Genomic DNA, 14,837 nt, shown 5'->3' on the forward strand with positions numbered 1-14,837 from the left:
ATGGAGAGTTTACGTAAAGCCATCTGGATCCTTGCCCTTCCTTACTTGATTCTGGCTTCTCACTCCAATGATCCAGCTGACCTGAGGTGCCACCTGGAAACGCCAAGCCTTAAGGGGATGACCCTACCAGGAGATGTACTAATAGGATTCCTATTCCCTTTACATCTGGATAAAATTTACTACAAAGTTTCTTTCACAGAACGGCCTCCAAAGACCACCTGTACAACGTGAGTACAATAATTTTTGTAGTGCTCATATAATTTAAAACATTATCTTTCAGATGCATAATATACAGGAAGCATAACGTTAGCCTTTGCAAACATTACTGTACTGCACACCCCCCCATCCCCCCTTCACCCCCTACTGCCATTTTGGGTAATCTAGTGATCCTGGAACACATTTGATGGAAATGCTGGAACACACATGTTACCTTTCACAAATAGAATTTTCTCATAGTCAACAATCAGATCTAAAGCATGCCTTAGACATTTAAATGTGATTGGTGGAGGAGGAAGCAGGCAGAGAGAAGGCCTCAGAAAGTACACTCTTATTGCTCTTCTACTGACCTTGTATAGAGCTCTATCTGCTCGTTATGCAGATGATTACATAGAACTCAGTCTACTTATGATCAGGCCCGGACTGGGACAAAAAATAAACCTGGGTATTTTAGACTGAGCAGCCAATTTTTCCAGGGATGGGGGGAGTGGTCGGGCATTCTCAGGGGCATTTGTTGATTGGATATTCACGGAGTCTGTCCTCCTTACTGTAATGTAAAGGGGCAATGTGAAATCCCCTGTAAAGGGGCACTGTAATGATTACAGTGCCCCTTTACAGTGCAGTCACCTTTATATCATAGTGCATCTTTATATTGCAGTGCCCCTAGCAATCACAGCCACTCATCATAGTGCCCCTTGCAGTCATCCCCCCTTTCTTTTCTCTCTAATCACAGTGTCCCTTTTACTCTCTGCCTCCCCTGCACAGTCATACCTTTGGCAGGGCAGAGGCAGGATTCAGCCTGTGTGTCCTCTCCAGGGTCTCCCGCCCCACCGACAATGACATCCTATCAGCAGAACAGGTGGTGAGAGGAGCTGCAGATCTGGATCATATCAACAAACTGGTGATTACCCACTTATTAATATGAATATACTCCCACTCTCTGTGCAGATCTCCAGCTCCTCCCACCCACTGCTCTGCTGATAGGATGACATTGTTGGCAGGGCGGGGGAGATTGGAGAGGAGACACAGGCATCGCTAAATAGCAGGAGGTGAGCAGTGGCAATGATCTGTGTTAGTCCTGTCTGGACCCCGGTTGCCGATTAACTCCCACTGTGTGGCCTGGTCATCAACAGACCACTCTTGTTAGGACATGTGGCCATGGCCCACTGGGAAAATGTCTGGTGTGCCCTATGGCCAGTTCAGTCCTGCTCATGAATAAATACACTGCTCTTCTGCTGCCTGCATGGTCAACCGCCATTCCATTGAAGAGCTTGTACCCTTAGGTTTGAGCAGAAACCAACGTTTCTTGATCTGTAGATCTCCTGCTCCCCAGCTGTTCTCATTGGTCCTTTCCATCAAACGCTACATTACTACTGTTCCCTGTAGTGACTTGAGGGCTGGGAGGAAGAACTACTGAGTGCAGCAGGTGAGAAAGGGAAATCTCCAAGAAGTGTCAGTTTCTGCACAAACTTCAGCAGAAGAGTCCTCCAAAACTGTGCAGCAGTCAGAGTCATGGCCAACAGCAGAGGTGAGTATTTTCTCTCTCAGCCACAGGAATTGCAAATCTAAGCAAAAATCTTTCTATAGTTTCTATAGCAAGTTGTTGACCTATTAATAATCATAATGATGAAAAAACAATATGCAGTGACCATTTCATGCTTTACCCAACACCTAAACCCTATAGGCTGCCAACACTCAAAACATATTAATTGAAACAAATAAGACAAATAATTCTTTAACAGTGCAGCACTAAATACTAGTACAGCTAACCTAATATCATACAGGGTAAAGTGACAAAAAATAAAGCACATTTAACAATTGTGTCCTAAACTGCACAAATACATGACTAAATAAGATCCACAGAATTCCTAAAAAAAGCACAAACGAATATGTCTCAGGGAAAATATATATATGTTTCTAAGTGTCCACCCAATTTTTAGTGCACTAAATCTTCCCAATCATTGGTGCCCATGCACAAACTCCTTCAAACTGGGACACAACCTTGTGGCATCACATTTCACAGGACCTAAACTAGTATATAATAAAGATAAATATGTATTTTAATGAATTTTTAAAAGGAAAGGAATACAAAACAGATATACTGTATAAGTCCATAAGACGACGTAGCCAAAAATATATATATATAAATGAGTCCCCAAGGGCAAAAGTACAATGATTTGGTATGCATATACCATTGTCCTGCAACGCAAACAGTAATTGCAAATAAACTCTATTGGGTGTAAGGGCCCAAGGCAGAAAAATCATGGTAAAGAAATATTACAAGGTGCTGTAGATCCATGCTATAAAGAAAAAGAAAAGTAATAAGTATAACTAGAGGGGAAAGAGTATAAGGGGGAAGGGAGAGAAGAGGAAGAATCCTGGAAGACAAAAATATGGAACGCTTCACAAATGTGTACGGGTCCTTGTGCAGCGCCATGCTATTCTTCTCTGTATTGTTCCAATTTTAGCATATGTCCTGTTCAAGCGAGGACCTAAATTATTATATATTAGATAGGTCAAAGAAGCTTGCTATCTTCCAAGGTGGACAGTTGCAACACCTTTACAGGTTTAGACCCTCCTGGGCAAATACCATCAAAGCTTTCTAGCAGCTCAGCAAACTCCCAGCAAGAACATCTCAATGGATCTTATCTTGCTGAAGGAGAGGTGGAGGCCTTTGTTAACCAGCACTGCATTAAAAAAAAACACATTTTGCACAGGATGGGTGGGGGGAGCGGCAGTTTCCAGTCCTAACTGGGTGGGGAAGGTATAGGATCTCGGAGACAGGAAAAAAATAACTCAAAAAGGAAAATTAAAAACCTTCACAATTTATAGGTCTGAACATTGGACTGGGTGTTGCTTGGGGCCAAGTGTGTGCTGCGTGTCTCTTCCTAGCCCATGTATTTATTTTAATCTTAATTCTGTTTATGTGTTGTTTAATGTATTGTTCCAGTTTAACAGTTTTCATTTTTTGTCATAAAGGTTCTTCTTTGAGAGCTTTCTGGCACTCCAGGCTACACTGTTCGCCATCGAGGAGATCAACAATAATTCCAACATCTTACAGAATGTAAGCCTCGGCCTCCAAGCTTATGATTCGTGTAATGTTCTTCAGCAGAATGTGAAGGCAACGCTACAAATAGTAACAGGACTTGATACTGCTGTTCCCAACTATCGATGTCTTCCAAATTCTCCTCTCACTGCTGTTCTTGGTCCCTCAGTCTCAACGCAGTCAATGACAATAGCTCATATTCTGGGGCTCGGCAGATTTCCACAGGTAATGGTTTAACTTATCAGATGTTTCATTGCAAAGCCCAGCTCCAGACTATTTTTACATTTTTTATTTTGGGGAGAGTGCGCGAGATGTAAACTACTGTAGGAGTTTAATATCAATGTCCCCACTTTGAAGGTTGCCCTTGTTTTTTGCCTGGGGATGAAGTGATAGTAAAGCTATCCAGTAGCAAAAGAGACTGAAGCAAAATCTTTCTATTCAGTAAATTAAGGAATACTACACAGACCTAGTAATCACATGCAAGCACTATACAAAGAAGTGAATGTGCTTGATCTCATCTGATATCGGAAGCTAAGCAGGGTTGGCCTCGGTTTGTACTTGGATGAGAGACAGTGGGGGTAAGGTTTTGGTGATCCTTAGGATTATTTTTCATTGCTATTTATTTTTTTATAACTTTAGTTTTGGGTTTGTGAGCACTGCACTTGTAATATAGGAGGTTACATACTCTTCCATACCTAGAAGCACTAGGTATTGTTGCCAGCTGCAATGGAGGAAGGGGTGTGCTGGTGAATTGAGTTACAGTGGGTCAGGGAGCCTTACATATGCAAAGACCCATTCTCATTCACTTACATTACTGCCCTGTAAATGTTTTATTTACTCCATAAATGGGTGTTGTTGGTATGCAATAATGGCAAAATTGAATTGATGGACCGTTCGCAGATTATTATTTCAATGAAGAAGAGCCCAGGGTATTAATGAACTGGTTACTTGATCCAAACTAGATCAGTTTGCAGGGGGTTATGGGTCAAAACTACCCTTTGTACGGTAATTTGTCTCATAAGTGCTATACTAAGAATTAAGTTCCTTATTAGGACATTAATGTCACAAAGGGGATGGGGGCAAATAGCTCATGTTCCTTGTTTGGGGTCTTTGGGCCACTTATATCAATTCACTGAACAATTCATTTTAAAACATTTTATACTGTGTAAGGTACTAACTGGCTCAACAAATCACAAATGCTTTTTGGTATTATATTTTACAGCATTTTTGTAAATACTACTGCCAAACAAGTACTTTCAGAGGATTTTGTTTATTATAATATTATTTATATAGTATATTAAAGCAACCCTTGCTATATATTTTTTCCCCATCCAACATTGCATGTACATAGAGGATGTACATAGAGCATGTTGCACTCTCTTTCTTGTCACAGTTCTCTAGCAATCCCTAGGCAGCAGCTGTGAAAATTGTGTAAAACCATACTTACCTAAATATAAAGACATCATCCCCTTCCTTTTATGATGGGCTGGAATTATTTATTTATTTTATTTTTTTCTATTGACTTACAGTTCATTGTGCAATTTTATTAAAAGGGAGAAATCACCCAATAGGAATAAAAATCCAGCCAATAAGTAAAAGAAAGATTGTGTTGTATCCATGTAGACTTACTACAAGAGTCCATTCTATATATAACCTCTGAATGGAAAAGCACTGGTTTGTGACAAGTCCAAAAGATTGAGGTCCAGACTTTTCAAACTTGCAGTCTAGTTCTATCTCAAGAGTTTACTAAGTAATGAAGCTACAATCTTTTTTAAAGCCACGCAGTTCTAATTTTTATTATTATTTTTTTTTAAGTGAATAGCAAGAATTACAGTCAGAAATCCTATATTTTTTAAATTGATGTATGTGCCATCTATGGGAAATTTCTTCTATCTTCCTGTTCTGGTGACCAAAAAAAAAAAAGGGGGTAGGGGGGTGGGATCTTGTGCCATTGGTAGCTAGCACCACGCTTTAAAAAGAAGTCTGAAATAGAAGTTACAATATTTATTTTCTTGCTATAACTATTAGGTTAACGTAAACTTATACTTGCAGATAAGCCAGTGGTCAACCAGTCCTCTACTGAGCGATCGGAACAAATTCCCATCCTTTTTCAGAACAGTGCCAAGTGATGCATTCCAATCTCACGGACTTGCACAACTGGTCTTGCATTTTGGTTGGTCATGGGTTGGACTTATTGCTGCAAATGATGACTATGGCCAACAAGGTATCCAGCTAATCAGACAAGGTATAGTCAAGGCTGGGGCTTGTGTGGCATACAGTGAAAACATTCTAATGAACCAGCCAGATCGTAATGCTCCACATATAGTAAATGTAATTAAACGGTCTACGGCCAAAGTTGTGGTGGCCTTCTGTAATGAAGCTGATCTGATCATTGTCTTGGGTGAATGGTCAAGACAAAATGTCTCCAAGAAGATATTAATTGCCAGTGAAGCATGGTCAACAGCAAACCTATTTTCTCTTGAGAAATATTCAAACCTTCTTACTGGCAGCATTGGACTAACTTTTTCTAGTGGGACACTGCCAAACTTTAAAGAGTTTCTCAACAAAATCAATCCTTTTATGTCTATCGGTGGAGACTGGATTAAGTTATTTTGGGAGAACACATTTAAATGCACATTTGCCCATAACTTTAACTTAACATCAGCTTTGGAGACCTCAGAAGGAGAGTGCACAGGGTCTGAAAAACTAGACATGATACAAAACAGCTTTACGGACGTCTCTACACTAAGGTCCCCCTATAATTTCTACACTGCGGTCCATGTGGTGGCCAAAGCTTTGGAAGATCTTCGAAAATGCCCCCAAGGCAAAGGCCCATTTGCTGATGCAAACTGTGCAGATAAGTGGAATTTTAAACCTTGGCAGGTATTGTTGTATCTATTTTTTATTTGTTGTCTATTTCCATCAAAGCTTATAGATTGGTATTATGCTTCTATGAGACCTTCTCTTCATTTTATTTTGTGTTACTAAATTAAAAAAAAGTGGAGAAAAAAGATAACTACAGAGGGAGAACTCTCCAATTAGTCCCAATAAACCCTGAGAGTACTTGTGCGTTCTCTGCAAATGTTTAAATGTTCTGTATATTCCTTTAAGAAAATATACTACTCTTGGGGTGAGGGGACCTTCTGAGTGGAGCCAACTTTGTGTGGTTCTAAAAAAGGTGGTCTCCACAGGTGGAGACAATTACCAGATGAATGGAAATATAGGATCGGTCAAGATCAGGGATGTGGAAGCAAAATTCTGTCTCTAGAATCTGTCTAAAAACCATTCACATAGGATGAGTCAAGATGTCTTGCAGATGCCAGTATAGAGATGACTCTGCTATTATATGTTTGATAGCCCTGTGAAATGGTCAGCTATACACCTTAGTAAGAGCCCTTTCACACTGACAGAGTGGCCGCTTTAGCGGTAAAGCACCACTAGTTTTAGCACTGTTTTACTGATGTTTTAGAGGCGCTTTTCAGCCGCTAGCGGGGCACTTTTAACCCCCGCTAGAGGCTGTATAAAGGGTTAAAAGCACCTGCAAAGCGCTGCGGCACTGCCCCTTGATTTCAAGGGGCAGGGGCGCTTTAGGAGCAGTGTATACACCGCTCCAAAAGCGCCGCAAAGATGCTGCTTGCAGGACTTTTTTTAACGTCCTGCCAGCGCAGTGCCCCATTGTGAAAGCACTCGGGTTTTCACACTGGGACTGCAGATGAGGCATTTTTCAGGCGCTTTACAGGCGCTGTTTTTAGCGCTAAAGCGCCTGCCTAAAAAATGCCTCCAGTGTGAAAGGGGTCTAAGAGATTTAAGCTTGAATGCTTTCTTATTTTGATTGCAGTAGCACCCAAAAAGTCCCTGTATGCCCATTCTCTCAATTGTTGGTGGCCGGTCCAATTTTTGAATGTTGAACCAAATAGAGTTTGAGTGCTACCATTCAACACTCATTCAAGTGTTATGGAAAAAAAACAACATATACTACTTTTTAGAAAAAATTTAAAGGAAGGGCATTGAAATATGTCCCCAGACTCCAGCTGGGGCTTCTGCCTGGAGTTATTTTTTGAAAGCATAACTTCCAATTATGGCACGAACCTTGTTTCACTGTCCTATGTAGATCATAAGAAACATAAATAATATATTTGTGAAACTGTTACACCAAGAAAAATAAAGACATGCACATTTGGACAGACGGTAACATATAGGACCATATTTTTTATTGATATTCTGACAATTAATTTTTCTGTGCAAAAAATACAGCTTTCCGTTAGTCCACTGAAAATAAATATTTAGCTATAGGTAGAGAAGTCAGCCCCAGCTTCTTGTATGTTTTGGATACTCCTACATGGAGATCTCCTTGCCATAATTTCTGACAATGTTTTTGTGCATCTAGGAGCTGTATGTGTTACATTTATCAGGATGACCACAACTAGTATGCAGACCCAGGAACTCAAGGACAAATATCTTACCAATGGAAATATAATACATTGTCGACTGATGTAACTCTCCAGCATCTACTAAAACTAAAACAGACCATTAATGTGGCTTAAAAAATAAATAAAATAAAAGTAACTTTTATTGTTCTTTTTTTTAACCCTCCCATGCAACAGCTCCTATACTATATGAAAAGGGTGAGATTTAGGCGAAGTAATGGAAGGGAACTCTACTTTGATGAAAATGGTGACCCACCTGCTGCATATGACATAGTGAACTGGCAGCTGAGCCCAGAAGGTGAAATACAACAAATCAAAATTGGAAGTTATGACACCGCAGCACCTCCAGGAGAAACTTTTGCCATAAATACAAGTGCCATTGTGTGGTCAATAGAGGATCACCAGGTATGAATAAAAATACAACTAGAAAAGGCCATTCCCTTTGTTCCTTTTACAACTCAAAAGATATGTTTATAAAACGTATACAGGGTACCTTTTTCTGGGCACTGGATCCTGTTAAATGTGAACTCAGACACAAAATGATATAGCCAATAAAAGCCAATCAGTTGGGCTGCGGTGCTCATGTGCAAACAATGAACATACTGATAGGAGAAGAGAACAGAGTGACGGAGGGATGAACTCATCAGCCTACAGCTTCACTGTCCAATCCCAGGCCTTTAATTGTAACTTAATTGCAGCAGATTAAAATCAGGTCATAAAAAGCAAAATATGCAGATGAATACATACAGTATAGCTAGATTGCCGTTGTTAATATCTACGTTTTTTGTGCCACTTGCTAAAGCAATCAACCAGCCAAGAAATGGGTGACATTGCAAAAGTGATGGTTACTCTGGTAGTGAAGGAGTGTTATGCTTGGCCCCTTCTCTAGACTGACCCCAAAGCACAGAGTACCTTGGGACCCAGCCTGGAGTCACAGGATAGAGAGCAATATGAGGGGGGCCTAGGAAGGTAAACAAGCATGGAGATATGGAGTTATGGAGAAGTGTAAGGTTAGGTAAGGGTCTGGTATGGATTTTGGCACTTTTTTTTTTTTTGGCGTGGAGTTCACCTTGATATCCATACCAGGCCCTTTGGACTGGGGGCACCCACGCTGGTTTTTCTTTGACTTTTATCTATATTGCCAGGAGCCGGCAATACATTAAAGCCGCGAGTTTAAATTACATTTTTTCCTTTAGAAATCTAATTTTGCTGCAGGACTGTAAAACACATCAGACAGATGTGCCACTTTATAGGCAGACTAAGGGGACCCCCCAGGCATGATATTTAAAGGAATAGTTAATTTTTATTGTTTTACTTTAAGCATTCTTAAAACCACTGCGCCTGAAAAACGGTCATTTTTTTGCATTGATCCATGTCCCCTGGGGCAGTACCAGGGTCCCCAAACACTTTTTATGGCAATAACTTGCATATAAGCCTTTAAAATTAGCACTGATTTTCATGTTCGTGTCCTACAGACTTTTTTTTGCGAACCTGACAATGTTAAACCTTCTGTTCTAAGAGGGTTTTGATTTGCAGTGGTTCAAAGGAGAGTCTTGTTTTCCCCTTTGGGCCACCTCATCATAATCTCTCTGGTTATATCTTCTGCTTGGTCCCCAAGCTCTGCTCGATTGAAGCCATTGCACTGACGATGGTCAACAGGTCCTAAACAGTTGTATACAATATGGATCAAATATCTCTGTAATATTAGGCTGTATCTGTGCTATAAATTAATGTGAAAGTGGAAACTCCTGCGCTGTCGGGGGGGGGGCTATGCTAAAAGGACACTGCTGCAACACCTAAGTACTGATCCAAGGCAGGACAAATGGGACAAAAGTGGGGGAAGATGGTAGTTGCGCTGTGATGAAGGGGGGGGGGAGGGAAGCTACAAAGATGACTAAAGTGGCAAAGTGAACTAAAAAAGCAGAAACGGGCCAATGCATGAATAGATCCTACATGCTAAAAGAACATGGTGGGGATGCAGTGCAGTGCAACGTAGCTGATCAACATGACATGTTGCGGGCAGACAAAGCCTAATATATAAAGGTAATCGTGAAACAATGACTGCTTGAATATAGCAAAACAAAAATGCATATACCAACACAAATAGGGTGAATAATGACACAATGCAAAAAAAAAAAAATATATATATATAATGCAAGAAAAATATATGTGGGCTAGTGCCCCATTAGCAAAAACGTGCCAGATCCTGGTGAACTACAAGTGACAAATCCCTAGGACAAACATGAATATTAGTTCTATCATCCAGTCCAAAAAGCAAAAACACGTGATGAGAAACACAAAACAAGTCCAATCGTGAAGGGAGGGGGGATCTTCAGTGAGGACACCTCCGTGTTTGCAAGCCGCTTACCTTACAGCTGTAAGGTGTACAGCCTGTGTTGCAAATGACCCGCAGGTGTAGACATTCCATGTATAAGGTAGTGACAATGATGAACATGCCAAGCGAAATATAAAAAATAAAAAGTATACAGCATGTAAAATAACTCTGCAACGACCACAGTGGAGGGGGGGCAAGACACACACAGGGGGAGGTTGCACTCACTTTCATGAAGTGAGTGTGGGCATCAATCCACGAGCGCCGAGCTCGTATGCCTCCAGGGGTATCACCAATCTGGAATCTGTCCCCGTGCCTGGAAACTGGAACATGTCCCCGTGCCTCTCTCCTCAGTGTTCGTCAGGTAGAGTAGTGATGTACAGTGTGAGGGGGAAAGAGACGCACATAGCGTGATCCCATATAAAAGGTATATTTATTTAATAAAACAAGTCCAATCAACTTACATTTAAAACAATGCTGCAGTGTGTAGTAACTACGAGCGCCGAGCTTGTCTCCTGTTGTTTGTCTATGGCAGCGTCCCATGCTCCAATCCTAATGCATATCATCACGTCACGTGACTTCTTCAGTGCTATAAATTAGCTGTTCTAGGTGTACAATTAGCTAAGAAACATTAAGGAATGGTTTGTTTGGCTCCATCCATTTGCCTGAAATAAAGAAAATGATAGTAAAATGTTATGATTGGTGATGAAATTAGACATTTAGATACCTCCTGCTCTAAGAAGGCTTTACTGTAATAAATAACCAATTTTTATTACACAAATGTTAGCAGGTGATGGCCTGCCTATTCATGGCCACCCCTAACATAAAGACAAACCCTCTCGGGCATACCAGCACTTTCTCTGTAACACACACTCTCCTCCTCTCGATGTGTCATGGGGGGGCAATGACCAGATCCTCTGCCCTTCCTTCTGGTTGTGTGACTGTACCCCCTTATCAGGGGTATCAGGACCCTGGCCCAATTCTCCCTGGGCTCAACAGCCAGTTGGCATCACTGTAACTGTACTCTCTCACTCCCTCTACTGCATTACCTGAAGAACTCACACAAAGACCTCGTGAAGATAAACTTCTTCTTTACTGAAAAATTGCAGTATTCAACAGTTACTCAGACCTTGGGCCAAACATAGTTCAAAAGAAAGGGAAAGGAAAGAAAGGGATTCTTACCAAGAATAGTCTTTAGTTCCATAGAGTTGGTGAGGTGTCCCGTGTGCCCATCTTCAGGGTAGTCCCTCCAGGGGAAATAAAAGGGAAAAGTCTCAGCTTCTAGATGTTGCTTCCCTTCATGGCTCTTCTTCACATTGCCAAGCTGTTCCACTCTAGACTCATCCAACCCTATTTAAGAGATCCTGCCAGGAAGGAAGTGAAGTCACTCTCCTTCCTGGAAGGATTTAAAAGGGACACACTCTTAAGTGGGCCGTATGGAGGGTCCAACCCTATCCTACCTAGACAAAGAATACCAAGAACTGCAACATTTATTTGATAATGATTTTTATCATATTCTATTAATATAGAGATCAGTCTGCAGTGAGAGCTGTCCTCCAGGATTTCGTAAGGTTTCCAAAAGTGGACAACCTGTCTGCTGTCATGACTGTGTTCCCTGTCCACCAGGAGAGATGTCCAATCAGACAGGTAAAAGTGCAACCATCTAGTCTATTTTTTCCACAGTCATACTTCTCCAATCTATTCTGCCTTGAAAGCTTTTGAACTCGAATTTGAATTATGGAGATGATCAAGATTGGCATGATTATTAATATCCTAAATATTTTTCAATTTCTAAACATTTAGTGCAATTTCAAGTGCTAAATATTAACCACTTACGGACCGCCCTCATTATACAGCGGTACTTTGAAGAGGAAGATTGTTGTTATGGCAGCAGCTAGCTACCATAACCGCAGTATCCTCTTCTTCAGCAGGCGGTCCGCTTTCAGATAAAAGTGGTCTTTGTGGAGGATTTGCCATGAGATCACTTTTATCGGCGGCGGGAGAGGGCCCCCCTCCCACCATGCTCCGGTGCCCTCCGCTGCTTACCGGAGCCGACGGTAGCGGCGGAGGTGATCGGGTCCTCTTCCATGTGTGGTATGGAGATGAGTGAGGGGAAGATGGCCCCCACCCGTCTCCATACCATTGCAGAGCTGGAGCGACGTCAAAACGTCACTTCAGCCCAAAGCTCTTAAAGAGACAAATGACATTTAATATTTTTTTATTGCAGTTTAGTGTAAATATGGGATCTGGGGTCATATTTAAGAGGTCCTATCATGCTTTGTTTCTATTACAAGGGATGTTTACATTCCTTGTAATAGGAATAAAAGTGACACAATTTTTTTTTTTAAAGAGCAGTGTAAAAATAAAAAAATAAAAGGTAAAATGAATAATAAAAAAAGAAGAATTAGAATTTTAAACGCGCCCCGTCCCGCCGAGCTCGCGTGCAGAAGCAAACACATATGTGAACAGCGCCCACATATGAAAATGGTGTTCAAACTACACATGTGAGGAATTGCTGATCGTTAGAGCGAGAGCAATAATTCTAGCCCTAGTCCTCCTCTGTAACTCAAAACATGCAACCCGTAGAATTTTTTAAACGTCGCCTATGGAGATTTTTAAGTGTAAAAGTTTGTCGCCCTTGCACGAGTGGGCGCAATTTTGAAGCTTGTCATGTCAGGTATCAATTTACTTGGCATAACATTATCTTTCACAATAAAAAAAAATTGGGCTAACTTTACTGTTGTCTTATTTTTTAATTCAAAAAAAGTGTATTTTTTCCAAACAAAGTGCGCTTGTAAGACTGCTGCGCACATATGGTGTGACAGAAAGTATTGCAACGACCGCTATTTTATTCTCTAGGGTGTTAGAAAAAATATATACAATGTTTGGGGATTCTAAGTAATTTTCTAGCAAAAAAAAAAGATTTTAACTTGTAAACACCAAATCTCAGAAAGAGGCTCGGTCCTTGAGTGGTTAAAATTAATGAAACAATTATTTACTGTATAGTCCCTTTATGTAGCTTTATTAATCCTCAAACTGTACTGCCAGGGAGCACCCTATTCTTAATGATACCAGGATCATGGCAACTATGGAAACTTGATTTTTGTCTGCCTTGACCCTCTACTAATAATTGATAATCGAGTTTTAAGGTTTCTGTGTTCGTTGCGGGTGCTTATTTTAATTTGTTGGCACTCAGAACTTTAAACTCACATTTTAAAATCAAGTGAACAGATGACGTTAAGTTAAGTTGCCAAAATAATTCTTGTACAACATATTGTTGAAAATAAAAAGGATTATTCTTTTTTTTTAAAAGCTAAATTCTGTTCTGTTCTAATGGAGAAATTAAGGAATATAGTGAAAACAGAAGTAACACTTTTTTACTTGTAAGTTTTCTTGCAGGCTCTTTATTAATTTATTAGCACTCAGAACTTTTAAACTTACTTACACTTTAAAATCAGAAAATGTATTTCTGTTCTAATAGTGAAATGATGGAATATACTAAAAACAGAAGCAACATTTGTTTTTGCCTGTAAATTTTCTTTCAGACACCATCAACTGCCTGAAGTGCCAGTGGGATCATTGGCCAAATTCTCAGAAATCAAGATGTCTTCTAAAACCTATAGAATATCTCTCAAATGAAGATCCACTGGGACAAACATTAACTGCCATTAGTGTTGTTTCCTCTTTGGTTCCAGTTGCCATTATGAACCTTTTTATAAGGTTTAAGGCCACGCCTCTAGTTAAAGCTAACAATTATTATATCAGCTGTCTTCTCTTGGTCTCCCTTTCATTGTGCTTCCTCTGCCCTCTGATTTTTATAAGTTATCCCCAGCGTGAGAAGTGTCTCCTGCGTCAAATTGCTTTTGGAATGGTTTTTGCTCTCTGCATCTCGTGCATTTTGGCCAAGACCATCATTGTGATATTTGCTTTTATAGCCACCATGCCAGACAGTAATCTCAGAAAGTGGGCAAACCCAAAAGTGTCCTACGTGGTCATTGCAATGAGCTCATTCCTACAACTTGTTTTTTGTGTAGTCTGGTTGTGTATTGCTCCTCCCTTCCCAGAATACAATACACAATCTAAACCTGGAATAATTATTATTGAATGTAATGAAGGATCACTCGTTGCCTTCTGGACTATGTTGACCTACCTCTTTCTTTTGGCCTCCATTAGTTTTATTGTTGCCTTCCTGGCTCGTAGACTTCCTGACAGTTTCAATGACGCCCAGTTTATTACCTTCAGCATGCTAGCTTTTCTCAGTGTCTGGATATCCTACATCCCAGCATCCCTCAGTGCACAGGGCAAATATATGGTTGCCATGGAGATCTTCGCCATCTTGGCCTCCAGTTGGGCTCTCATCACCTGCATGTTTTTCCCAAAATGTTTTATCATCTTGTTTAGACCTGACATGAACACTAAAGAATTTCTAATGAGAAACAGCATTTATAAAAGATAGCATATTAGGTGTGTATATGTAATGTGCTTTATTTCTTCAACATGCTAAATTGAGCTCAAAGTTTTATCTAACTTAGCTCCTACTTAGGTTTTATTATGCCGCGTACACACGAGCGGACTTTACGGCAGACTTTGCCCGGCTGACTTTTCGACGGACTTTGCGACGGACTTTCTGAATGAACGGACTTGCCTACACACGATCAACCAAAGTCCGTCAAATTCGTAACGTGATGACGTACGACCGGACAAAAATAAGGAAGTTCATAGCCAGTAGCCAATAGCTGCCCTAGCGTGGCTTTTTGTCTGTCCAACTAGCATACAGACGAGCGGACTTTTCAACCGGACTCGAGTCCGTCAGATA

At 40.6% G+C, this 14,837-nt stretch overlaps 1 protein-coding gene and 1 non-coding gene across 2 annotated transcripts; one reads left to right on the forward strand and one right to left on the reverse strand.

Moving 5' to 3' along the window:
• Positions 1-14,477, forward strand: LOC141134110 (extracellular calcium-sensing receptor-like). Its single transcript, XM_073623694.1, has 6 exons — positions 1-227; positions 3,196-3,487; positions 5,315-6,145; positions 7,867-8,094; positions 11,551-11,668; positions 13,567-14,477. Exons 1-6 carry the CDS (start codon positions 1-3, stop codon positions 14,475-14,477), a joined length of 2,607 nt encoding a protein of 868 aa, XP_073479795.1.
• On the reverse strand, positions 2,604-2,708 carry LOC141135736 (U6 spliceosomal RNA). The gene has a single exon (XR_012243595.1). It is a non-coding gene; the product is annotated as a U6 spliceosomal RNA (small nuclear RNA).
• Positions 14,478-14,837: the final 360 nt, after the last annotated feature.

The sequence above is a fragment of the Aquarana catesbeiana genome, linkage group LG03 (genome assembly GCF_042186555.1).
Source record: "Aquarana catesbeiana isolate 2022-GZ linkage group LG03, ASM4218655v1, whole genome shotgun sequence".
NCBI lineage: Eukaryota > Metazoa > Chordata > Amphibia > Anura > Ranidae > Aquarana > Aquarana catesbeiana.